This window comes from Myzus persicae, unplaced genomic scaffold, assembly GCF_001856785.1.
Source record: "Myzus persicae strain clone G006 unplaced genomic scaffold, MPER_G0061.0, whole genome shotgun sequence".
NCBI classification, from domain to species: domain Eukaryota; kingdom Metazoa; phylum Arthropoda; class Insecta; order Hemiptera; family Aphididae; genus Myzus; species Myzus persicae.
In genome coordinates, this window is record NW_019101288.1 from 267,774 (window position 1) to 295,706 (window position 27,933).

The 27,933-nt window shown below is 28.1% G+C and overlaps 2 protein-coding genes across 2 annotated transcripts in view; one reads left to right on the forward strand and one right to left on the reverse strand.

Moving 5' to 3' along the window:
- Positions 1 to 203: 203 nt before the first annotated feature.
- LOC111028555 (PCNA-associated factor-like) lies at positions 204 to 8,217 on the forward strand. Its single transcript, XM_022307247.1, has 3 exons — positions 204 to 467; positions 7,228 to 7,335; positions 7,523 to 8,217. Exons 1-3 carry the CDS (start codon positions 434 to 436, stop codon positions 7,711 to 7,713), a joined length of 333 nt encoding a protein of 110 aa, XP_022162939.1. The 5' UTR covers positions 204 to 433; the 3' UTR covers positions 7,714 to 8,217.
- A 4,860-nt stretch (positions 8,218 to 13,077) lies between these two features.
- The window catches only part of LOC111028551 (RNA pseudouridylate synthase domain-containing protein 2-like), a 115,416-nt gene continuing 100,560 nt past the window's right edge, over positions 13,078 to 27,933 (reverse strand). The window contains exons 6-11 of the mRNA XM_022307242.1: positions 27,367 to 27,454; positions 25,404 to 25,624; positions 23,921 to 24,117; positions 23,283 to 23,498; positions 18,753 to 19,003; positions 13,078 to 13,476 (exon numbers count right to left, since the gene is read on the reverse strand). Of these exons, the coding sequence (XP_022162934.1) occupies positions 13,408 to 13,476; positions 18,753 to 19,003; positions 23,283 to 23,498; positions 23,921 to 24,117; positions 25,404 to 25,624; positions 27,367 to 27,454 (1,042 nt within the window). The 3' untranslated portion in view covers positions 13,078 to 13,407. The remainder of the gene's footprint in view (positions 13,477 to 18,752; positions 19,004 to 23,282; positions 23,499 to 23,920; positions 24,118 to 25,403; positions 25,625 to 27,366; positions 27,455 to 27,933) is intronic.

Here is a 27,933-nt window from a genome sequence, read left to right on the forward strand (position 1 = left end):
TCGAAATTACCTATATGATAAGATAGGTGCTGTCTGTACTGATATCATATTATTATATTATACCTATATATCGGTTGTGCAGTAGGTATTTTCTCTGTTAATCTCTAGTGTCTGTTAATCGTCTGATAATGTCGACATTACATTAAACTCGCAAACTAAATTTATCCGGTTAAAACCGTGTCGGCACGGCACCGGCGACACTAGCACAGGTGGGTATAATATGTAATTTAATATCGTGCCGCCAGTCCCACGCTCAGTACCTACCTGTTATAATACTGGTTACTGTATAGACTAATATTTTCAATAATTTCAATAAACATTGAAATTATAAGTCGCACTGTTATACTCCTAAATTCGATATTATAATACGCGTTATAATATTAATAAATTAGTAGTGATCTTTGGTTTTTTTCTTTACCTCTCAAATATCAACATGGTCAGGACCAAGCAATCAGTGAGCTATAAGAGTAAGTGACATTATTTAAAACGAATTTTTACCTTTTTTGTGTAATATAAAAAATTAATTAACAATTATTAATTTATAATTATAATATTTATATTAAAATTAATTTTTTTTCGCTCATCTAAGTACATTTTTTGGTAATTTTTTATGTTCATTAAAATCTAAGTTTTAATAATGACTATTACCTAAATAATATTTTTGAGTTTCATTTTTACGAATTAATCGTTGGTTGGATCATGAGCGGCAGCAAGGGTGTGCCGGGGGTGGCAATGTCCCCCTCTGTTTTAGTTGATATTAATTGTTTTATCACTTGTAAAAACAGAAAAATAGTATGTTCTGTATTCTCAGAGATTTTTGACTTTGGCCGAGCTCTAACCCCCCCCCCCCCACTAATACTTTATATTTATATGGAGGCCTTAAGGTTGAATAATATTTACATATCTCATACCCGATCATTCGTACCTCATTGTCCACGAATTCTAAGTCTGTAAAGTAATTATTTTAATAATCATTTGACAAGTCTTTCCTAACAGAATTGCCAAGCAGACATTTGTTTTGAGCAATATGCAAGTTCTTTAACTATAAAATGCAACAGGGATAGATTAATTTTGCTATAGAAGGTATTGAGCAAAAGTGTAAGACCAGTTTATAAACTGTTTAAAATTTCCAAAAGTCCGTGTTTTATTTCTTATTTTGATGTGTTATAGCAGGTGCCAGGTAAATACTCATAATATTATATCAGTTATTAGTTTATTACATTGCTATACGGTATACCTTATATATATATATGTATACTTTTAGGCGTTTGTTATTTTTATTTATTGCTTGCCGTGGTTGCCTTTCGATTGACAATTTAGATAATACTTACATAATATTGTGCGATAACGAACGGAAAACGATTCTCAAATTCAATTTTATGAGTTTAAAATATCCAAAATATCTACTGCAGTTGAATTTCTCGCTGTTCATCTTAAACACATAAATACATAACCATTTAAATATTTTATGAAAATTAATTATTCAATCCTTAAATAATATTTACATAAATTCGCCATATAGATTGGCTATTGTAAGTTTTGAGAAATCGCTATGTAACATACATTTATTTTTCTTATTTTGAGTAAAGGGACTTCAAACAAATTGGGCAAGTCATTCCCTGAAATAATGTGTTTCGAGTGTACTTCGTCAATGAGTTAGTCAACTAATAAAGTGTTAAATTTGAATCTATTCATAAATCATTGAACCATTCAGTCAGAAAAATGATTCTGATTTCTATTTCTAATGATATTTAGTAGCTTATTGACTATATTAATGTACTAAAATAATACGACATAGACTATTTACTTCGGGGCAAACTTTAATTAAAAATTTTGGTAAAAATTAAAATACAGGTGAAAATGTAATAAAAACAAACAATATGTTTGATGTAGTTGACTACCAAATACAAGTTTAATCCGTAAATCGCAGAGATTTTTCCCAATAACACCCCCTTTACAAACAAGCAGGTAGGTAAGACAAATTAATTTAATACACATAAAAACTAAAAAGTCATCAAATAAAATTAACATAATTTAACATGAAATTAATATGACATTTTGTAGAAATATAACTAACAGAATTCACGGTACCTACTATAGTGTTTAATGTCTACATTAAGCATTAAATACACTGAACAAAGGTAATTAGATAAAATTACCAATTTTCTTTTTGGTTCATCGAAACATCATAACGCATTAATATGATGAATACGTAATGAGTCAAGAAAAGTCGAATGTAACATTTTAAAATATGCTTTCGATATGAAATTACTTGCTAGCTATAAAAACTGGGTGCATTCGAATAGAAAATCATTTTTCTGCCTCACGTTTCGCAGACGTCGTTTATACTTGGAATCGACTTTTTTTCAAACGTGGTGCATTTACAATATAAATGTTTTTGATTTTGAAAGTAAATTTGTTGCTTTATTTGCAGTATGGCGTCTGGCTAATACTGAAAAATATAACGGTATAGAATTGAATGCAATTTTGCAGATATCATAATAAAAATTATATTTTAGCGAGAAAATACAATTTTATTATTATAGCTTAAAATCATTAAAATGATCATTTATTATGAAATTATATTTTCATATACTTTTTCGGACTTCGGATTACTGTATTTTAAGTCGTAAACTATTAATTTCAATTTCATTGTGTTAAGAGGGAACAGTCTGTCGGTCGGCCTATATTTCTAATAATACCTATTTATATTACTTTTAATAATTCATTTTTCAATTAAATACAAGTTGAACTAATTTTTTTTTCGAAAACAAATTACGTATAGTATTATTTATGTAACACATAATTATTTAAATATTATTTTATTTACCTAATAATACTATTTTCTATATCTATTACATATCTATTCTATTCTATAGCTGTTATTAACTTATAATTTAATACTGAAAAACGGTGTTAATATCTTAAAATAAATCTAAATATGTTGAAAATTTCATTAGACATAGTAAATAATAATATACATTAGCAATTATGAAAAGTTTCATTTCCTTACGAATAATATTTTTTAAATTAAAAGAAAACAATTCAAATTGTTAGCATTTAACTTGGAATGTGTGTGTATTTTTGAGATTTTAGGTTTCTGTAAGAAAATTCACCAAAAACATTATAATAATTATTATCAAAGAATTTTGTTCTTGAAATTAAATATTTTACACATTTAATTATAAAATACTTTTCAAATATTCGTGATTTTAACGAATTTTGTTGAAATTTAATCTTCAAACGAAAATAAAAATTGAAAAGACTTGTACTTATGCATTTATGGTAAATTTTAACTGTTATAATTGTAACTTATGAGGAATTTTTGCTTACATTTTCAAGATTATTAATTCAACATGACAATTGTTTTTAATATTTATATGAAAAACCTATAAGAAGAATCGTTATATTATACATTATATATAGAAAATGATTACTAAAAGAAAGTTAGAAAGTTTCAAATTTCTATGAATAATATTTTTTTAATTAAAACATAACATTGAAAATCATTTGTAGAGAAATCGTTATTTTACATGTTAATATCAGAAATGTTGTCAACATTTGAACTTAGTAATCGCTAATCACTCATAGATAATATTGTTTGTAAATTGTTTGAAAATTTCAAATGTTTATGTTTATATTTAGCGTTAGGGACTTTTGGATTTTTCAAGTTTTTAATATTCTTTATTCAAACATAGTTATTCGTGATATAGGCATTTATTTCATAATACCAGGAGTCTTAGTAATTTCTTTGCGTATTTAACTGTTTCATATTTTTCTTTTTTTGTGTTGTAAATTATAACACAAAAATAGAAAAATATATTGAAGATTATCTAGGTGACGCCTGCAACACACAATGAAACACACATGACACATCATGGTAAAAGCAATACATTCATCGCTCTGCTCAAAATTAATCTATAAATGTGTTCTTCGGTCGTGCCATTAGTGCCATTGTATATTTTATGGATAATTCGAAAAATTTGTTTGAGTGAAGAAATAAAAACATTTTCGTGTTCATAGAATAGATTGTCGACATGTGTTCGCGAATGTGTAAAACAGTGTTCTGCACGTACACATAGACATAGTAATAATAACAATAATAATAATAGCTTATATCGGTATAGATGTTCAACTGGTAACTTCTAAGCATCCTAATCTCAAATATCATTATAATATACTTTGTTATCACTTGTCAAATTAAATTGTGAAGAATATTTTATATAGGTAACTTCGCATAGTATATAATAATATACGCATTCGGCCGTTGCGGTAGTTGTAAATTATTACCACAAGTGTAGGTATATATTAACTTCTATAGTATGCAATACAAAACGGGTCACTATGTAATAATTTTTTTTAAACATTTGTGTTTTGACATGGAAAAATCTAGGTGTGTATATTAATTTATATTATTTTATATTATATATTATTTTCATTATAGAATTAAAAAAAAATTAATAAATACATTTTTAAAATAGGTACTAATTTTATTTAATAATTTGCGAAAAAATGTCGTATTAAAAAATTTAACTTGTTCAACACTGTACCTATTGCTTTTTAAATTGTATTAGGTACTTTAATTTCAGTTTGTGAAATGACTGACAAAAATAACTAACAAAATTATAATTAGTAATTATTAATCTTTATTTATGTTAGTAAATTTCTTTGTAATTAATCATAATATAAGTTATTCATTGATTGTATACAGAAATTCAGTGTACAGTTGTTAAGCTTAAGGTCAGAATTTTTTTTCATCGACCACGCCGAATTATATAGGTGATAAAAATGTTGGAGGATGCATTTTAGAATTTTTTGTTGATACCTATTTAATTTATAGGGTATTAGAGAACTTATTTTGTGAATTTGATTTTGTTCGTTTCCTATAACAGTAAAAATTATTTATTGTATTAAACGATCATATTATTATTATATTATAATTATATTATTATTATATTATTTGGCTATCATACATCGATTAATACCATGTTATAAAAATAAAATGATCTATGTATAGAATATGAAATGCATACAAATATAAGGGTTCGTACGTATCATGAGCGACTTTTGACAAGTCCAAAGTGGGGTATTTTGCACAAGCAGAAACATCTATTTTTTCTCGTTGTTTGGTAGGTATACGAGAAGTAATTTTTATATTATACCAATATATAGGTATGAAATATTTATAATAAACGTTGTATGTTTCGTTGATGAATATAGAGGTGCTTACTTACTGCGCAGGCCAAGGGGAATATAATCCCCGTCTAGCGTCTACCCGTGAAGTCATCACTAATTTGGATAGGTTGTTGCTATTTTTGTGTACACAGCTGTTTAAATTGATTGATTTTTGGTATTCAAAATGGTTAAAGTCCAGTGTCATTGACAACGGAAGACTTTTTACCACATGAAATTTATATTTTTTTACTCTATGTTATACTGAACTAAAATGTTATGCTTATATTATTTTAACCTTTCAAGTGATTACAATTTAAAATTATTCAAATGAATGCAATTTCAAATTTAATAAGCCTTAGCATATTACAAATGACAATATTTTTCTTTAATCAATATTTTAATCTTAAATCGAGAAGGAGACATTTGGTATAAATGTAGGTTGGCTGAGATTCTTGAATCTTTTCATGCGTTTGGTGTCCATACATACGAAAATGGCAGTCGGTTGATATGGTTGCAAGTAAATTAAATTAGGTAGGTGTCAGTAGAATTAAAGAATGGATGACTAATGACTAAATATTGATTAGGTATTAAACACGTAGGTCAAAACAGATAGTAATAAAGTGTAAGGCAGAGAAGTTAGAAGGATTAACATTTGCAAAAAACGTATTCAAATGTTAAAATAACTAAAGAAATTAATTTATACCTAAATTAAACGAATACAAAATTTAAATAGTATGAAATATATTACAGTTTAATGCATCTAAAAAAATATATAAATATGTGTAAAGTAAATATTTTAAAAATTGTATATTACATAACAATTTTTCTTAATATTTAATTTAATTTTGGCGTAAAAATATATACGTACATTACACATAATATTTGTTAAAAAAACTTTTCTAAAACTATTTGATTACATTTTATTTTTAATCTCGAAATTATGCTGAAACTTTACTGAGAATAAGATATAATACACAGCTATTTTATATTCATAAATATAGCTAGGTACCTATTTGTTTTAATACATAAAGGTTTTATAATATTCTTTTACCGCAGTTTTATTTTAAAAGCAAAATAATTTTTAAATACAAATGATTACAAATTCAACAATACAATAATTGTGTATTATGATTGAGTAATAATTACGGGAAACATAGTAGTTGATTCAGGGGGAGGGAGTTAGGTGTTTCTAAATACTTTGTATTTTTAAAGGGAAGTATATTTTATGGGATTCTCATTATTTTTCCAATTTTTGGCCATTAAGGCCTTTCTATATCTCTCTCTTGTAATGCCTGCACTGTGTAAAGTGTCTTTTTTAAAATGATCTTCATTTTTTTTAATTTGTACATTTTAGAATAAAAGTTAACGACACCACATTTACCGAACTACCAGTGCTTCAATAATAGATTATATTTAAAAAAAATTCTATTATGTAACATAATAATCTTTCAAGTTCCAGTAATATAAGTTATAACATAATATATAATATTATAGTTAGGCATTACTTATTAGGTATATAGTGCAGAGTAATATTATACTAAATCAGTACAACAGTACAGTAGTCGAGTGAAATCAAAATAATATGTTAATGTATATTCAGAACGCCAGACCAATAGTTGATTTTGTTTACCGAAGAAATTGATTTTCAAAAATTTTGGAAAAAAAAATAATACGCGACAATAAAGTACACAAAATCAGTAAATATTTTAGACGATTGAAAAACTTTGCTATTCGCTGGGGATGGTTCGTGTGTATCTTATATATATTATATCAAGCGGCAAATGAGAAAACATTCAAACTTCATGAATAGGTATAATTAATATTAAAATACTAAAAAAAAATTGACTTAATTGTGAATCGATTAAATAGAACTGTTGATGAAAACGTTGTCAATGCATTTGGACAAAATATAATGTTAACGCTCTTTTCCTGAATATTTTATCCACCTTACTTTGCATGGAAGCCTACAATAATAACATATTACCTATTTAATATATTAATATTTTTAATCTCATTTTTTCTTTTTTTTTCATGTGTTTTTATCATCTTAAGTTTCCATTGGGAAAGTGCCTAAAATTGCTGCGTGCAAAGCGGCCAGTAACTGCAGTAGTTCGTCATCGTCTGGACATAAATCAGAGTCGTCTCCGTCCACATCCAAAAGTAATCGCACTCTCACGTCTTTGGCGTGTTATTATTCTTGCATTATACAAGTGTTTCGCACAATCCGCACGCCGGCCATGTATAATGGCGTGTGGAGGTGGTGGTTCTGAGAGTTTTCGTTGTTTCATCTACGAATTCACCGTTATTAAAAAATATGCTGTAATCATTATTATTTTGTTCGCTTTAGACAAATACTCGGGTGGTGGCAATCCAGTGCACCCCAGAGAGATTCCGGTTTGGCAGAAAGAGATCACGTGCTTTTTCCAGGTGAAAAACGACGAACTACCACTGCCGTCGGCCAACGGCGAGGACGAGGACGATGACGTCGTCGAAGTACCACCGCAAGAAATGATGCAGGCCGGATCGTCGAAAATGTAGTACAGAACAAGACGTTTTTTATTTATTTTATACTTGCGAATTTCCTATTAGAAACTGACTTGAAGTCGTGTATGGCCAAGATTTTGTATAATATTACGCATTAATAGTTTAATGTGAGTTCTTATACTCGCAAGAAGTATTTATTTTTTAATTGGATTTTTTTACCATATGTCTTTATACCTTTTTATGTATAGGTAGTAGGTACAATATTATATTATTCGCGTTCGTTCTGTTCAGTCATACGTTTACATTCATTTTATATTTAATAAGCCAATGTGTACACAATATAACGAACAATAATACAATTTAAATTTATTTTTATTTTTCAATATTGGATAAACAAAAATGAAATATATTTACTCGATAGCAATATCGTTATGTATATCAGCTAGACTGGCTCGGCTCGGCTGTTGTGTATAAGATATGTTTTTAAAGAACCGAAGAGAAATGTCATTTTTGTTTTATTACTCTCCCTCAAAATTAAATGTTTAACTTTTATTTTAATTTAAAGTAATTATTATTGATTTTTATAAGAAAAATACTGAAATACTGAATATATAAATATTATAGATGGTACAAATACAAAAAATGATCAATTTTTCAGATGTATTTATTTTTTATACTACAATAATATTTTCTGTACATGATATGCATTAGTTTCTGATTAACATTTTAAAATCGAAATTCAGAGTTAAAGTGTCTTATATGTATATATTATGTTGATTATTATTTTTTATTATGATTCAATATTTAGTTAACAGTAACCTAAGTAGGCAGCACAGTATTATGATATAATATAAAGTTAGAAAAAGAGTTAAATAATTACTATCACTTAAAGATATGAAACTATTAAAATTATAATAATATTTATCATTAAGTAGAATAAAAAATAATTTGATTTATGTACCAAGCCACCAATTTACTTTAATTTCAACAGTTGAATTATACATTATTTTATTTTTTATTCAAAATTATGATGATGTAATATCTTAAATCTATTATTAGGTATTGAATATCGTCAAGTCAGTATTGTTTAAGATTTGTATATTTGCAATAAGTATACGAGTATAATTTATCATGAGTTATAAACTCATAAAGTCATAAGACAACGTTGCAGTTTAATTAGTGTTTTGCAAGTTCCTTATAAAAAATAATTCGTTCCGTTCCTTGTTCCTCTAAAAAAGGTATTCTTTCCTTTGTCGTTCTTCGAGAAAATGAACAAGTTCCTTTTTTAGTTCCAAATAAATAAAAAACTATTTTTTAACCATCAATGTTTTTTTTTCATATTTATACTTAGGTACTTAACTTTTTATTTATACATATACATACCTACAAGTATATCTATAATTTACTATTTAATTCAAAAATATAACATTGATTATTGAATACATTTTTTTCTTTTGTTCATCTAAATTTATTATTTTTCAAACAGTATATAAATTAGTTGTATAGTATACTATCGTCCATCAACTTCGATACTGTATAACGATCACTAATTGGCTATATATACACACTAAGAATAAACATTTTTTAATTTGAATTATTTAAAAAATCTGTGTAAATTGGAACTCGAAAGGAACGAAAATGTTCGTCATTTTTCCTTGAAAAGCACTCGTTCATTTTCTCTTTCTTCTTTTATAAACAGGAATTCGTTCCAACAATCTGTTCCTTTTTTAACTCGTTTCTTCCAAAACACTGAGTTAAATCTAGTTTATCTTGGGCATATAAATAAACAAGTATAATGAGTGTATGTAATCCCCAATTTTTTATTTTCATTTCTATTACCGAGTGGGGCGATAAATGTGGTATCTATCTATGTATATATATATAAATGGAGCCAAAAATGTATAACAATTCATCAATTGAGAACGGCTGGGCCGATTTGGCTCAACATTTTTTTTAATTGTTCGTAATTGCCAGGAGTAGGTTTTTAAGAAAAACAATTTTGGAAGAACCCTTTTTAAAAAAATTTTTTTGATGATATATTTTTTGAGTTCCAGAATGTTTTTTCGAATTGAAAAAGCTACAGCAAGCTTTAGTTTATAAAGATATAATTAATCGTTAAAATATGGCTGTCAGCTGAGTCATCGGCATGTAAACATTCAAAATAGTTAATAAAATTATAATTAAACATATTATTCGTATAGACTATGAAGTGTGCACATAGCGCGGTCCGCAATCCACTGCAGAGTGCAGATTGTTAGACTACCTGATGGTATACTGCTCACATAATCACATGTGAGTCTCATATAGAGTCTAGGATCAGCTAGAAAAGAAATGATATTGATATAACAGACCTTTGTTTCGACACGAAACTACGACAGTTAAATTGTCTACTGACGATCGTACGTAGCAATGGCTGCAACCGCTATATTTATGACGTAGGAATACTTGCCGACATTTTAAACTACAAACTAACATAATATTTGTATTAAGTCAAGAGTTGTATATGGTAAACACCGAATAGCTCAATTAAACAAATTGCGTTATTGAAAAATAATAATACTTTATTTATCGATATGCGATAAACGTGTTAACTAAACAAATTATAATTATAACTATAGTCATTTTTATAATAATATGTGTATAGAATCATTAGAATCATTTGTAAATATTATTATTATTATTTTTTGAAAAGATTTTTCAAAATTAGACTTTTGAGGGGGTAAAAGGGGGGTTTTTATATAGCTATATAATACATGGGCAACGCCGCGCCGTGACAGATAGTATTTTATAATAATGCGTGTTTTAAATTTTTTTGGTGCCTGACATCATTATTAGGAGTGGGAATAATGCTTAAAATATATTGAACATCGAGAGAATATATAAATAGTATATATATAAAAGAATTTGATCAAAATTACATATTGAAAAAAAATATTTAAGCTTTTGCTGTAGCCTTGTAGGTACTATTGATAATATAGGCATTGTAAATTGTCTACTATTTTTGAAGTTCTTTTTGGATTTGGGCATGATAAAATGTTTATTGGAGAGTATAATAGCTTGATAATTTAATAAAAGCTTTCTATAAGTTGTTTTTAATTTTCGAAATACATAATCACATTTTTTGTTTTGTAAGCGTTTCAGGTTAGTTAGAATGTTTGAGAAATTTGTAAAAATCACAAAAATATGTAAACTATTTTGCAGTTCATTTTTTTGTAGCTATAATTTGTTTGATTTTTGATTTAATGCCTTGACAATGTAATGCAAGAATCCTTATAAGTTTTTTTATTAGAAAATAAATTAAGTATGGCTTGAAATCGAAATTCAATTTTATGCAGTTATGCAGAAAACATAATTTTAAATTGATGTCTTTATTGATTGTTTTTTTTTTTTTTAATCGATTTGCTTATAAAAATGTAAAGACTATTATTATTTTGATACAAATTATGGGTTTTCTTTATTATTTTTGGTTAATTAGAAGATTATTCACAATGTTAAGTGATGGTTAAAATCGATTTTGAAATCGGTTTTCAGCCCTCAAAAAAAGGTTAATTTTAAAGTCAAGTTAACTTTTAATTCACCTTGTTCTTTTGGTTCCGGTTCTAGGCCCTTGTTTAACATAATCTTATCTAATACTTTGTTAGTCATTACTCATTACTTATTACTCATATTAAGTCAAATATGTAATTAAAAAAATAGGCCTACAGGCTACAGCTAGGCGGTCTCCGCTCAGAAATGTCTTTTGTTTATACGATTACCAGATTACCTATATGTACTTGTATTTGAATTTAAAATTAACACATATTTTACTAAAGTGCCTTATTAGTTATTACTATCTATGACGAAGTACACTCGACACTCGATGTCTCGATACCAACTATACAGCAGCACGATACAACACGACTTCCCCGGTGTTTGTTTCATTAAGTTACTATCTATTTTTTTTTGTCAAAATGTTAAATAAACGTTAGTCAAAGCTGACTGTGATTTTTTTACGGAAATATTGATATAATGTTATTATTTACTTTATTAGTACCTACAAATACTTTTATTTCGGGCTATACGTTTTCTTAATCTTTTAAAGAAAATAATATTTCTTTTTTAAAAATATTTTTTTGGATCAATTTTGATTTCTAAGTGTAAATACTAAGAAGTAAAACCTATAGTAGCATAGTATAGGTACAATAGTGTCACACAACAAACACACATAAGTATTACATATTATTATGTATAATATGGAAATAAAAAAACAAAACAAAAATACAATATTGTTCTTTTTCAATGTTTAATATTCTATTAAGCACACTAGACAAATAATAACTACAATAGTTTGAAATAAAAACAAATACTAATCCTACTTATGGATTATGGAAATCACTGACTGTCGGCCAAGCCGAGAGATATTAAGTACGACACATATATTATAAGTGTTACATGGAAATGACTACGAAAAAATTGCGTTTCGGTTCACCTTCTGCGGACAACACTGCGCTGTTGCTCGGTGTAGGCCAACCGATATGCTTAATAATAATAATAATAATAATAATAATAATAATAATAATAATAATGATAATAAAGTAATACACATAATGATAATGATAATAATATTAAGAATAACATTAATCATAAATTATAATTATTATTATTCATTACTATAATAGGTATATGCTAGTATAATAAGTGTCTATATTTGACTAACAATAATAATAATACACAAGCTCTAACAATAATAAAACCATATAACTACCAACACAAAACTAATCACAAAAACATAATGTCTTAGCGAATACAACGGTTACAGAGCGCGATAGTAGATAGTATAATAATAATTATATATATTATAATAGATGACTTAATTATTATTGGTAATATGAAGAGGTTTTTTTTCTTATAAACAATCATTTGTAGTATTATAATTTTTATCTTAAAATTAATAGGGTATTCGAAATAAAATAAAAACGAATACACTAAAATTACGACGAAGAATAATAATATTATTTAAAAACTCACAAAAATCCCGAGTCTGATTTCTAGTTATTGTAGATTTATTTTTTTTGCTTAAGTCAAAATATGCGAGTGAAAAATCACACTCACGCCACAAAGCACACCAATACACACATAAACACACAAACACACAAAAACGCGACACGCTGTCGTAAAAGATAATATAATAATAAAATCGTTTCGACGAAGTGTAATATTATCATTATTCATACAATAATTATCGTACATAAATATTATTATGATATCGTGTTGGTACATTATATCGCACCTCATATAGGTATAGCGTATATTTATTTTTTATATTTACAATTATTATTGTATGACATGTATATTATAATAATATTATAGCTACAAACGCATACTTTCATCATAATATTAAATATTGTATAATATGTATTTTCTTTTAAGACGACAGTTATTATTTATCACAATTAAAAAAAGAAAGAAAATAATAACCACGAGCACTCATTGTTTTTTTAATTTTTAAATTTTTTACTTCCGAGTACTACGAAATCCACGATAAAGAATAAAAGTAATTACTTATTTTAAATTATTATTTATTAATACTTATACAATATTATACAGAGGAGGGCCACCTCAATATTTTTATTATTATTATTAGTCACTTGACCAAAAAAAAAAAAAATAATCTTAATTATAGAAGCTTCCAATAACAGTTTTTTTCGATCAATCGACTCGCGTTAGGCCCACCCTGTTGCTGTAATAGGTCGGAAAATGATTTCATTTTTATTCCGGCTCCTTCCATTCGACGTTGGCCCACACTGGAAGGTCCGTTTCGTAACTCCATCCAGGCCCCTGTGGACATGCAAGAATATTAGTAAAACTTTGTGTAACTACGTAGGGGAAAAAAGTTTTATAAATAAATATTTATGTATAAAAACATGTTTCGTTATTGTTTCGGAGATAATTATAATTATTGTACAAAATTATTTCAAAATATACTGCACAAGTACCTACTAAAGTCTCAAAAAAATATTTGAGTACCACTATAAGTAGGTATCCACTCAAATATATACAATCGAGTAAAAAAATAAATCAATTAAATAAAACATAAGAATAGCTACACAATTATTTTTCTAAGATACCTATATCATGTATCATGGTTGTAAGAATCGTAGTCAGTATATTACAGTTATTATAAGACAGCTCACAGGCTATAGCCTAATATTGTGGTAGTTTACACACATTTGAAATTATTTCATATAGGTATTTTAAACTTAGATATATTAATATATATTAAACTTAGAAGTAAAAAATAGTTATATAATTTTTCATATTTCATAAATACGATGTGTTTAAGATGTTAATCTTATTAATTACGTAGTATCGCCATTCATGAAAACTTTTTACGGTGACGGAGTCAGTTTAAAGAAATCGGTAGTTGTGTGATACATTTTTTCAGAACTTAAACTCAATAGTGTTCAATATGATAAAAGGTGTATTTAAAATAGGTACCTTAAACAAAAAGTATGCATGATGTATTCAATGCTAAAATGTTATTTAATACCCTTTGTCAAATACCTAGGAACACTGTATAAAATGTCGTCGCCAGTATTATACGGAGTAATAATAATAAATACGTTAGTAGGTAATTAAAATAATATGTAACATTATAATACGATCATCAGGACTATGTATAAGTCCCAATAAGTATAATATTTTCATAACTAATTTATTCAAGTAGATTTTTTCGCGTTCGTGGCGGGAGAGGTCCAACCAAGAGATTTATTCCAATATATTTTATTTTTTTGAATAATGCGCTCGGCACTAATGCAATTTTGTCCTCAAAAATACATTTTACCGGAATAATTATTCTGTAATCTAAAATAAACCAAATTTGTTTTTTAAATTAATTATGGAAGATATTCTACAACCCCCATTGAACTCCTTTTTTCAATATTTTAATATCAGACTTTATGATATTATGTCTTAAAAAAAGAAAAATGTAAAGCTTATCTTACAAATTATTTTATACCGTTATTTAAAATAAAAATCAGAGTTAAAAGAACAAAGTCTTTTTCTTTCAGATAAAAAAAAAAAACAGTTATCAAAATGTAACAGTTCTATGAGTTCTGAGAGTTTTTCATGCGAGTCATTTATGTTATTATATAATCCCCTCCCTCCTCCCAATAAAATATGTATCGTGGATTAAAGGAAATTAATTATAATTAAGGTAGTAACTAAAATATAAGATATGCATATTATATTATTTATACAATACTATAAAGTCCTAGTAGTTGGTGTGATTAAGTAAAATTAAATAACATATTTTTATTAACAAAGTATGCAGTAGGTACACTTACAAAGTTTTAACCCCCCTTCGATCCAGCTTTCAATGGACCATGGTCACACCAGAACTAGGTAGCTATGTAACATTCGTGTCTTATATTAAGGTTTACGATAGGAACTCGCGTATGTAATATTTCCGGAAGTCATCATATCCATCTAAATAATTGTTGACATTTTCTCGTCTTTGTTGTTTCTTCTTTCAAATTCAATAGATAATTGGACGCGTTTAATTCGAGTCCCTTATATAGATGACAACAAATAATATAGAAACATTATTTAAGAAACCTATAATGTAGTACTGCAGTGGTTCGTCAATCAGGGAACCATCCCTTGGGCACCACTTTGATTAGACCAAACAAATTGGAAATGTAAGCTTGTTAATTTAAGTTTAACAAAATTAACTCTGTTGTTTGAATGTTTCATTAAACGTTGACCACTGTGTAGTACAACTGGTTATTTATTTACCGTGATCTTATTAAAAATTGAATAACATACATCCAATAAATTTCACCTTTGTAAAAATATAATAATTTTTCAAATTTAACGCAGGATTTTTTTATTTTACCTTTTATTGTTGAAAGTTATAACTTTATTATTAACTTATTTTATGAGTAAACATACGTTAGTCTGGTGGGGTACGTACTTTGCTAATTGAATAGCCTATTTAAGTATCAACTATAGCCTATAGGTAATGAAGTAGCTACTATACAGTAGTGGTACAGTAAATTATTTGTCTTATTTTATATAGCCTATTTAAAATCATATTTTTAATTTTGTAAAAGCTATAATATATTTGTAGACATAGATTCAGTGAATTTATTCAAAACGGGGTTACCTGATGTTACTCAAAAATAAAGGACATGTTACATTTTTCCATATTATAGTATTATTATTTGTCGAAATTATTTTTGTAGCCTAGCTCCCCCCCCCCCCGATTTTTTTTTGTGATACACTGATACGTAGACGGCGGGTCAACACCGCGGGCTGTGTAAATGCAGGGTATATTCTTATTTATTTTATTAAACCAAAAAAACATTTTCCAAAACGATATGCACATTGTCGTAAGACCAATAATATTCGCTTCTCGCGCCGCACATCTCCCGAAACATAAAATAAATTACTTTTTGAAGACGCGTACCTATATAATATCGTATATGGAAACACTTCAAACATCAAGCCCCCCCCCCCCCGCTGTTGTATGCGACATTACAACCGGGGCTTATGTATGTTCGCATCGTAAATTTTATTTTCGAATAATAGTTTCCAAGTGTACCTACCCGTGTATATAGGTAGTGTTATTGTGTACTGCTTTACACGCGTGACGTGTTGGGCCTACACGTTACCGTTATCGCTATGACGCAATAAATGACATTTTAGACTGCGACAGGGTAGGGCAAAAAGTGGTGTGTGGCACCTTCATATCGGGTGAGGTTCTATTGAATTTGCACTGAGTCAGTCGTTGTATTTAATATTATGTGCAACAAACCGATCAGATGCACAGAGCTAAGGATCCGGAAGTAAAACATATATTATACACTACAGGCGTTTTCAAGTGTGCAATGTGCGCTTACAGAGTTTACAATGGATATCCGTTCCCGAAATATCCTGTAGCGTCTGCAGCTGCAGGATGAGAAGTTGTCTGCAAGTACCAATATAGCTACAATACAACTGTAGGCTTATTCGAATCGTCCTCGTAAGTCTGAGGATGTGTGAAGATGTGTGACTATGTCGGTGTAGCTAGAAGCTATATTTTAAGTACCTACCGTCTATACCGTCACATAATTGGTATTTACCAACTACAGGGACATGATTTTATCGTTTTAAGTAACATTTTACGTATAGTAGGTAATATTTTCGTACAGTACTACCCGTGTCAGAAGAGAAGACTTTTTAAAACCAAATCCTTCAATCCGGTTTTTCAGTTTATGGACCAGTGCTATAATATAATAGTTGTAGCGAATTGTTGCTCCAAGTCGTATTATTTTATAGTATCTAAAATGTTACTATAATAAGCACAATATCGAAATTAAGTTACACTGTCTGAACGTATTTTCCTTAGCTATCAACTGTTATTAAATTATTATTTTCAATAATTATATAAACTATGAAGTAGGTACTTCTTTGTGGTATATTATCGTATCTAGTAATATATCGTTATATAAGGTTATCACTTTTTAAAATTATAAAATTACCACATAACTAGGAAACTCATCAAAGATATTAATACATAATATAAAATATAACACAAAATAAAATTAAAAACGGTCTAGCTGTTTAATTTGCAAATTTAAATTATTTTCGTCTAAAGGTTAAACGTGAAATAAATAGGGAAATACAAGATTAAGTACCTAATGAGAAGTATTCAGATCAAGCAACAACTATTATGAAAAATATGATCGACATTAACGTGATTAACAGTGTAGATATTCAACACAAAACGTTTTTAACGACACTACATATTTTATAATTTATAATTAGATGTAATTTATATCATAACAATAAAAAGAATTTATTATCATAAATTGCAACGTCGGAAGAGTTGTCAAATACAGTTTAATGCGATTACTAACATTTTTAAGTACACGCTTATGATGGAAATAAAAGACTTGTAATGGGCGGGGTAGCAAGGGAGTTTTGATAAAAAAAAAAAAATATATATATATAAATAAATAATAATACGTTATGACTTTAATATTATTCGTAAAAAGTGCAGTAGGTACCTACCTATCTTATTAATACATGAAATGTCTGATGAATCATAAATATATCTTAAACCATCGAATAATATTAATAATATTTGTTTTTAAGTTATTAAAATCCTTATATCTTAGTTGGTCTGTATGACGAATGACGATGTATCCTGTGAGCCTTAAAAATTTAGAGTGGTGCCATAAGACTTTAATATAATTCTATAATATTTCCCTCTCTATTTTAAATTCACATGGTATCGGTTGTCATTTCGATAATTACCTAAAATATTAAGGAATAATAATGTTATACTAAAATAAAATCGAATTAACTTGTTATTTTTCAGTACGATTGCAAATGAATTATATTATATTAGATTGTTTTTAAATTTATTTTCAGTTTATGAAGTATTGAATATAATTTATGTGAATAATAACTAATATTCATAAGTCGTCAGCCTCTTGAATTTTCAAGTACTATATTTTGGCGAATATTTAGGCTAACAAACTAAGTAAATTAAGCATGATATTTTGAATTAGCTTATTAATTCGATGATTATTGTTTAATTACAATTTGAACGAACTAATTATTAAATAAGTCATATCGTCCCTAAAAATGGGTAGAAATAAGAACATTTATTTTTTTAATGACAAATACTGTGGCTGTATTCTAAAATGTAAGCAAATAAAACTATATCATTGTACAAAACTAATTAATTTAAACGGTAATTGTATCATAATATTTTTTTACGACGTTAATTAATTTATAATTTAAGAGAAAACGACAATATTAAAAAATAAAAATAAACATAGGACTTAATGCAATGCCAAGACGATTTTATTCCGGGGATTAAGATTAAATAGAACGGAATCGATCTGTTATAGACATTATACAATGCTATTTTCGTGGCTACCGAAATATTATTATTATTATTATTATTATTGCGTATATTTTCGTAATCAGCTCACGTGCCAAATACCGTAGGTATGGTTTCTAATTCCATTACGCGACGGCGATTCGAATCATTCGATACAACAATAATATTATTACAACGGCGTGTCTGCGTACAGATTATTGTTGAATTAAATACTTACGCTGTACTTCCAAGCATGCAAGTACATGATGAGGTCTTTCGGTTTTGGGTCCCTGAATTTCACCCGGCACTCGTAGCAATGAGGGTCGTGGGTGAGCTTCTCGGCGTCGAAATCCATGTCCGGCACGTCTTGTCCTGTCTGCGTGGACACGTTCATTGCATTATCGTACTGCAACTGTAACTGATTGGCTTGTCTGCTCTTTATCTGCAACTGATGTTGCAATTCCACTGCCGATTCGTTCTTCTTGAAACCTTGTAGACAACAATAATATTATATCAAAAACAGTCGGAATTTAGTATTTTGCATTTCACATTAAGTACCTATAATACTAAATCACAGTATTACAATAATAAATTCCAATACCATTTAGTAACAATGATATTGCTGTTATGGCTGCCGTGTTGTCTTACCTACTTTCAAACGGAGGTTTTTCGTATGAATTTCCAGAAACCGATGTGATGCAAACGCATTGTTTACTTAATTAATGGATTTTTCGATGACATTGTAGTGGGTAAGTATAATACTATTGGTGGCATATTTCTTATAATTAATTAAATAATTGATTAAAAGTATTTTTCAATACTTTAAGTTTGACAAATAGATATTACCGAGAAAAATATTAAAGATTAGAGACTAGTATTACACGTGATACAAAAGTGGTCGAAAAAGAATACAACAATTTGTCTCAAAATCGTTTTCTTCTATCATTTATTTTCTCATTTTCTTGTTCCAAAAAATGATCACTTACATCCCACAGATACCATGATATTTGATACTGTTGTCTGAGCTTTCTCATTTCAGTTATGATGAAATACTTACTACCTATCGTTACATCTACCATAGATGTCTTATAATATATATATATATATACATATACATTTTTCTTTGACGTAGCACTTACCGAATACCCCAAATAACCTTTCTGATATGTTTTCTAAATATATATTTAGTAAAATATATTTTTTTTGATTTCATAGATATTAGTATACGTCGGAAATGAATATATTTATTGTTTATACAGTCTGATGAATTGTTTATAATGATAATTAAAGTGCATTATTAACGGTACAATTAGTCTTATTAAAAAAGGATTTTAAGTTTTTAATACGATTTCAGTTTTGTTAGCTCGTGTTTTTTTAAATCAAATATAAATTTAAAAAATATATATGTGATACGAATTACTTCTTTTTACGAGTTAAAATATGTATTTACAACAATCGTTGATGACATTTTTGATATTCATGTAGTTATTTAATATTAAATGTTTTAATTTAACGATAAAATACCCATTATTTTAAATGTATGAAACACTAGGATTTATCTAACAATAACAGAAATCATTCTACATAAGAATAAGGTTTTAAATCCAAATACTAGAAACCACGCTAAGTCATTTTCTCAAGAGACCCTTACTCATATATATATATATATGTATGACTTTGCATTTTCAGGGATCTCAATAATAGAAACAAATATAGGAGTGCTCAACTGAGATACAATGAAATATAATAATATGTGTATTCTGTATTGTGTATATTATTATAGGTATATCTATTTTTAAATTACATAATTTTTTCTGTACTTATAAGTTTAAAATGATTTTAATTAACCATATAATACAATTATTTTGTTCGGTTGTATATTTAATGAATATATTACAATAAAGTATTTTTGTTTTTAGTCGTGAAAATTAGTTTGATAAAATAAAGATGTTTTTTCTATGGTATAAAAAGCAAATGCAGCACGTTTTATAGTTATTATATAATTTATTTGAAAAAATAGAGTTTTATTTCTTCTTTTAAATCGTTCAACTGCGTTAGTTAACTTTCCAACAGTGATGATATTTTGTACGTAAAATCTAAACATTCGTTTCATTTAGGTACACATTAAATTTGCGATTTTGAATTTGTAAGACAAATAATTTATTGCGATTATAATAAGCGATGGTTTCATAAATGATTGTAGGTACTTATTATCTGAAGTGTATTTGACGAATAAACGATACGGGACCGGGTGTCAGACTTGTGCTAAACAGTTCCCACCCGTTTCCGGGTTCTGAACGAAAAAAAAAAGGTACCCATGATGAATATGGTAAACTTTTATGCTAAATGGTCGGTAGCTTTGAATACAAATAACTATAAACATAAATAGATATACCTTTATAATGACAATTATACTGGAATAAATTTAATATTTTATGCCGATGAAGTAAACAAGTGAAACAAAAGATGCGAAATAAATGAGACAGCTTGTTTATAAAATATTATAAACGACAAATTACATTTTTATTTCCAAAGGGTATGAACAAATTAAATTTAATAATTCATAAAAGGATTTTTTCAGGTTTTAAAAATATGTTTTGATACTTCTAAAATTAATATATTTTATAGTAAAGACTTAAAAATGGCGTACTTAAAAATACTAAATAATTATCATATGGTCTCGACCACAGTTGAAATAACCTATTGAATTTATATTTGTATTATAAGCTGATTAATTTATTTGTTTCGGAAAATGTATATCAATTCGGTATCTTGTTGTTATTATAATATTATCTTAAGATAATTAGTTGAAAATTAAACGAAAAAGCTCAATATGCAAGAAGTCAAATGTTCATGTATTATTTGTGTCAAAATTCCTTCTTTAAATAAATAATAATAAAAAACTGCAATGAATAAAAATTTAAAAAAGCAATATTATGTTCTTAATGAGAGTTATAACATAAATCTACAGTAATAAGAAAAATCAATATTTAAACATTTTATTCAATTCTTGTTTAAAAAAAAGAAAAATATAAAATGATTTTCTCCATAGCCCAATTTATACTAGTATATAAATAAAGTTAAGATTATGTTTGAAATCGTTATGGACAAATGACATAGCATAGAGTTAACAGATGCGATCTTGTAAAATACAATACATAATATGCCGGGTCGCATATAAAATTAATTAATAAAATATAATTCAATAAAATGTAATGGACCAATAATGGCCAACAAATCATGTTTAAGGGACCATTTGCTCATTATTGATTCAATAAAATATGTTTAGTAATAGTTCATGCAATACAGAAATAATATTATAAATATTAAATCGTAGCAGTTGAGCAGTGTTAATGAAACTGTTTCTCTATACTTTAGTGCCAACACACACTCGGACGTTGCTATATTGCCTATACGATGCGCCGTTTCATAAATAATCCAACTGTGTGAGATAATATTATTATTATTAAAAAAAATTATTACGTGGGTGGAACTATGCATATTTCTGTACACGGAAACCGTACTTAGTATTTCAATTTATCATTTTATTTTCTAGTCTCATTTTATTGTAGTCAAATAATTATACAAGTATACCTAAGATGTACGTCCAACAGATTTAACTAAAGAATTAATTTGTAAAAAGGAATACAAATTTTCAAATTAAATTGAGTATACGTTTTTTTAAGGTGTGTGAAGATTTGCAGTCTAATTCTTTTTATAAAAATGACTAAAATATTTTAATGTTGCTGTAGTTACATAGGTTTTGGAAATTATCCAAAAATAGTAATACGGCTGAGTACGATGGTTTGAAAAAACATTGCCAATAGATTCGTCCGGGTGACAGTAATAAAAAATACCGGCATTTCGTCGTGATGAATAGGATAACTTGTTGACGAACAAATAGTTTATGATATGGTTATACAAAGTACGTATTAAACTCGAAAAAAACAACACTATTTTTACAACTATTATCGCGCTTAAACAAATTCCATGACTTTAATAATCACTCACAATAAACTTGTTCTATACGTGAATTTATTGAAATAAAAAATATAAGAGTTTTTAAAAATCTGTGAAACAATTTGATCTTGACTATGTGTGACGTGTAATGTCAGCTTATATAACACGGGGTGTGGATGTTCAACTATATTACAACATTTACAACCTAATGAGAAAAACGGCAACAAGAACAGTTGTAAAAAAAAAAATCACCGAACGACCGATGTACAATAAACACTATAATTCAATTATTATGATGTCTATGTATTATGATATACTGAAATGCATAAGTCATTAACAATTTATAGCTTACGGATTTATGATGGCTGGCTGTGTATTACGGTTTCGTTTTTATTAGATAGTACTTAATGTATTTTAAATAAATATTGGTGTCTTTTGTAATACTCCAATTATTGTTTTTTTTTGCGAATCATATATCAATTTTAAATTAAAAGTGAGCATATTAAACGAATATGATGGCATTATAATAATGATATCATGTTATTCAAAAAAGTAGTCAAGAGTCACTAATGGGTGGCTGCTTAAATCACGCCTGTCACGTATCATGTACTTATATCATATGCGCTTATTGTGCAAATTGTACAGATTGTTTATTTCAAATAAAAAAGAAAAAAAAATGTTATTCAAAATGTCCAACCTAAAAATACAAAATACTACAAAAATGAAATTTGTTTACAAATATAAATACACATAATAAAGTAAATTATTAATTATTGTATTATATTGTGGACTAATTCATTCTGCTTACCCGGTGGTGTTTTTTTCCCTTCGTCGACGACGTCTACATCTTTCAATATCGGCATTAGTTCTGAGTCACCGTCCATGCCCAACCAGTTTTCAGCGTTGTGGATGTTTATCAAATCGTGAATCAGCTGCTCGTCCGACTTGCCAATAACGCCGCCGCGGCCTTTTTCTGGCCCGAACACCACGTGGTTGTACAGTGGGTCGTTCTTCACCGGAAATCCTGCATTTAACAGGCAAATACACAATATTATTATATTTAAAGGATTGCAACCGGTCCGTTTCTAAGGAGTTCAATATGGGCAATACGAAGAGCGAGAGACTTACGTTCAACAATAATCAATATCGCTTAACATTCGAAACATAATTCATTTTAATTGGGATGGTCGTTTTTAATTTTTTAATTAATTTGTTTAATGTCCTTATAGGTAAAGCATTTTTAAATTTCAGATCTTGTATAATGAAGTTTAGAGAGGAGGTTAAGAGTTAAAATATTGAGGTGCACAAAAAGTGGACATTTTAGGTAATCTATTAATTATAATTTCAGATCTTTTTGCAAAAAAATGCTATCACTTTGTTATAATTTGATGGGTATGATAGAACAATGATGAATTGTTTTGGTATTTATAATCAAAAACATCTTACCTAAGTATTGAAGGTGTACCCTGATCTGATGCATGCGTCCCGAGTGCGGGAAGCACAATACCACGCTGATGTTAGTCTTCTCGTTATAGCCCACCAATTGGAATGTCGTTGAACAGTTTTTGCCCTTGTTGGATACCTTGCACACGCCTATCTTATAGCTGACCACTTCGATGGGATGATTGCACTCGATCGTTTGCCTATATTAAGATAACAATACGGGTAATATTATATTATTATATAATGGCCATTGGCCTTGAGAAATAAGTAGGTTGCGGGGTATAAAATGATTGGGGTCGACCTAGTTATAATAATAATAATAACAATAATAGACCACAATAAATAAAAGTTCTATTGTGTACACAAGTTGTAGGAGTAAGGGTCTCTAGCTTTAATGATGTATACCTATACCTATAAGTTTAAATTTGATGTTTCAAGAAAATTTCCATAGTTATTTTTGAAATTTTAGCTACCTACACATTTAATTTTAACTTACTACTCAGAATTTTTCCTAACAATTAAAAATTAAAAAACTTTAGGTATCTACCTATTTTTTTTCTTATTTTTATACTACGCTACTACTATTTTACCTCATGAGTTAATGAATACGGACATAGGTACATCATATAAGTAAATATTTTACACTGTGTAAAAAGATACTCATCATATTGTTTGTTTGTAATATTATAATTCTTCATTAATAATTAGTATATTTGTAAATTTAAAGGTAGAGTGAAATGGCTTATAATTAATAGCGTCTGGTTATAAAATACTCCGACATTAACACATTTTAGAACTGATATATTATTAAACGAAATATAAATTAAATTAAAACTGAGTAGTTATACAAAGACTTATAAATAAATCATATTTCTTTTAAAAATACAGTGACATTGACATTGATCAAAGGATTTAACATTTAAAAAAATGAGTGTCTTTTTATACAAAACTTTTGAACATTTTTTTCAAAGAACTTTTTTCACTATCTATACCAGTTTTTTATAATTGAGTTCAACGATATTCAACTTTTTTCAATAAAAAACATACAATTCAGTGATTCTTATTCATAGAACAGTTTGCAATTTTAAAATGTATAAGCAAATAAAATGAAAATCACACAAAACACACATTTGTTTGTCACATGATACATTTTATGTTGGAAATACAACCAACTCGTAAGTTACACCAAGTTACCACGGTGTACACTGATATAAATAATTGGTCAGCAATTCGTTATCATATTATTATTAGACAGTTAATACGACAAAAGGGTTTCTCGGTCGACGATAATAACATAGGAATTAAGATAACGAAATATTATTGCCATAAAAACGTCAATCTGTGTCGTATCAAGCACGCAGTCTACACCGTGCGTGATTCCATACATTATATTTTAATGGCAGTGTTGGGTACTAATTAGGTATACATTATACTACTGCAAATTGTTTACATAAAAACAAAAATAATGGCATAGTATTGTACTCACTCGGGAAATCTCCCCTCGACTCGGCACACGTACTGTTTGTTCACCTGCCTGTTGCGGATTTGTGCCTCCATGATGCGGGCGTACCGTGGTGTCCGGCCGAACATGAGCAGACCGCTGGTCAACCGGTCCAGACGGTGTATGGTCCTGAGGTTTCTCAGGTTGTGCTCTTTGGCCAACACGAACACCACAGTGTTGTGCCGATAACGACCGCACGGATGAACCTACCGGACGACCAGACAATATTTTTTTTTTTTTTTTTTTTTTTTATTAGCTTCTACTTTCTAGTGTAACTATTACAGCTCAACAATTATTCAATATATATATATAGGTACATGAGATAAATATAAATAAATAGAATACATTTCAAAATAATAATAGTGAACATACAATGTAAGATAATTTAAAATAGTGTAGAGATAAATATGGATCGAAGACCCACGAAAAGAACAATTTACAGATAACATAATGTAAGGCGATTAAAAATTTTGGATTAATTTAGTTAATGAGGTATGATTAATGTTTGGGCTATGGAATAAGCTGTTTATTTAGAACAGCTGTAAGGAGCATAGTGAGGGGATTTATTAATGTGGATAGTTCTAAGATAAATTTTGTAAATTAATTATCGTTAGTGTGGCAATTAGGTAAAAGGATATCATTGGTATCAACACGACGATAGAGGCGTAGGAAGCTTTGGGAATGTGATAGGGAATTTCGAGATGAGGGGACGTGAATATTGTATTCGAATTAGGTGGTTTGGTTTGAATTGATTTGCGACGTTTAAGACTTGCTCTGAATATTGGGTCGTCCTTTGTAGCTGGAGGTATGATGACCTATGCAAAGGGCACACTTGGCTGGACCACTTTTGTATTTAGTGCAAATGTCTGAGGAGTGGTCCATGTTTTATAGTTCTATGCCCGTAGTTATAAACCGCAGTGGACCTGAATGTTTGCCCTTTTATTCATCACATTACCACCAGAACAAGTGTCCGCTTCGGGCTGAGATTCATTTTAAAGTTAGTCACCCATGTGTTATAGCAATGGGTTATGGTATAAGTTGATATTGTTGTAGGGTATTTTTTGTCATGAGACGTGGTTCAAGGAAGTTATGTAGGCACAAATGTACAACAGTCATTGTTATATAGGATTGTAATGATATAATCAATCAATTAACAGTTTTATTGAAGAATGGAATAATAGAGAATTTAATATTTATAGAGTTACTAAATATTCATTTAAATATTTTGAAATGTATGAGATTTACCATCAAAAAGAGGAAATGGTAAATTGTCTAAAAAGTAATAATGATTTTATATATTATTTAATATTAAATATCAACATTTTCCAATTTTTACCTATATAATTCTAGGCTCTTAATTTTTTGAATGTACTCAAATATGCATTTATATGTAATAAAAACAAAATGTGTAAAAATGTCAAATATATCCTCAATTTATAAATAGGTACTTTAACTTTAGTGATAACGATTAACGTTAATAATGTTCTCTGCGTAAAATTTAAGTTTTAATATTGCGATGCCCCGAAATTAGCGGTATTTGAATAAAAATAAATAATTAAAACGTTAATTATTTAGGGTTACGGATAAAAGTGAGTGACAATTTTGTTCACTTTTGAAAAATTAACAGGATACACTTTTTTGTAGATATTTTTTTTTTTTTGCTCCCCGATTTTAATGACACCCGTGTATATTATAATAATAGCAATGTACAATATAATGTACAGGCCACAGGGTTTATCAATTACAAATTAATAATTATAATTAGGTGTATGTGTTTCGTTAAATTTCAGACACACTTTCCGTTACTGTTGTTTTAATAATACATAACAATATTATACCGTATTATTCCCACGACACTCAACTGGGCCAAAAATAAATCACCACAGTTATAAGGTGGTTTTGGTGTGTATATAGGATGTAATTAGGTAAATTAAACAAATCAACTTACCGGAATGCTTGCGGGTTTGTTGACTACCACGATGTCGTCGTCCATGTGCACGATCGTGATTGGATCGTTGGTCACTGGTACTTCATGTCTGTAACATAAACACACATACATATGTGTCGTTTGTTAAAATTCTTTCAATAGGGAAAAATATGCAAAAAAGGGTTTTAGATTTAAAACCGTTTTCATCCATACTGTTGCTGGGATATGGTTATGTCGAGTTGAAAAATAATAATTAGCAACCCTACATATAATATTAGAATTCATTGTAAAATGGACAACGAATAGTATACCTATCTATACCATCACAGACCTAGTTGTGTATATTTTGGACAGCTAACCAAGCCTGGCCCAAAGCACACAATAATAACGGCACATTGAACTATCATTGCAGATATTAACCTAAATTCATCGATGACTCAGATTATTAAAATGTATTCATTTCAAAATTGTATGCTTAAAATAATATAAAAATAGTTAAATTTATTTAGAATACATAATTTTACACAGTTTATAACTAATAATATTATTAATTGATGATGCATAGATATACTTTCATATGTCTAATAT

Bases quoted from the DNA above. Each gene is read 5' to 3' on its own strand.
- LOC111028555 (XM_022307247.1), top strand. From the start codon at position 434: ATGGTCAGGACCAAGCAATCAGTGAGCTATAAGA. The intron at 468-7,227 runs GTAAGTGACATT...TATCATCTTAAG, and splicing joins GCAATCAGTGAGCTATAAGA to TTTCCATTGGGAAAGTGCCT. The intron at 7,336-7,522 runs GTAATCGCACTC...TGTTCGCTTTAG, and splicing joins GTCTCCGTCCACATCCAAAA to ACAAATACTCGGGTGGTGGC.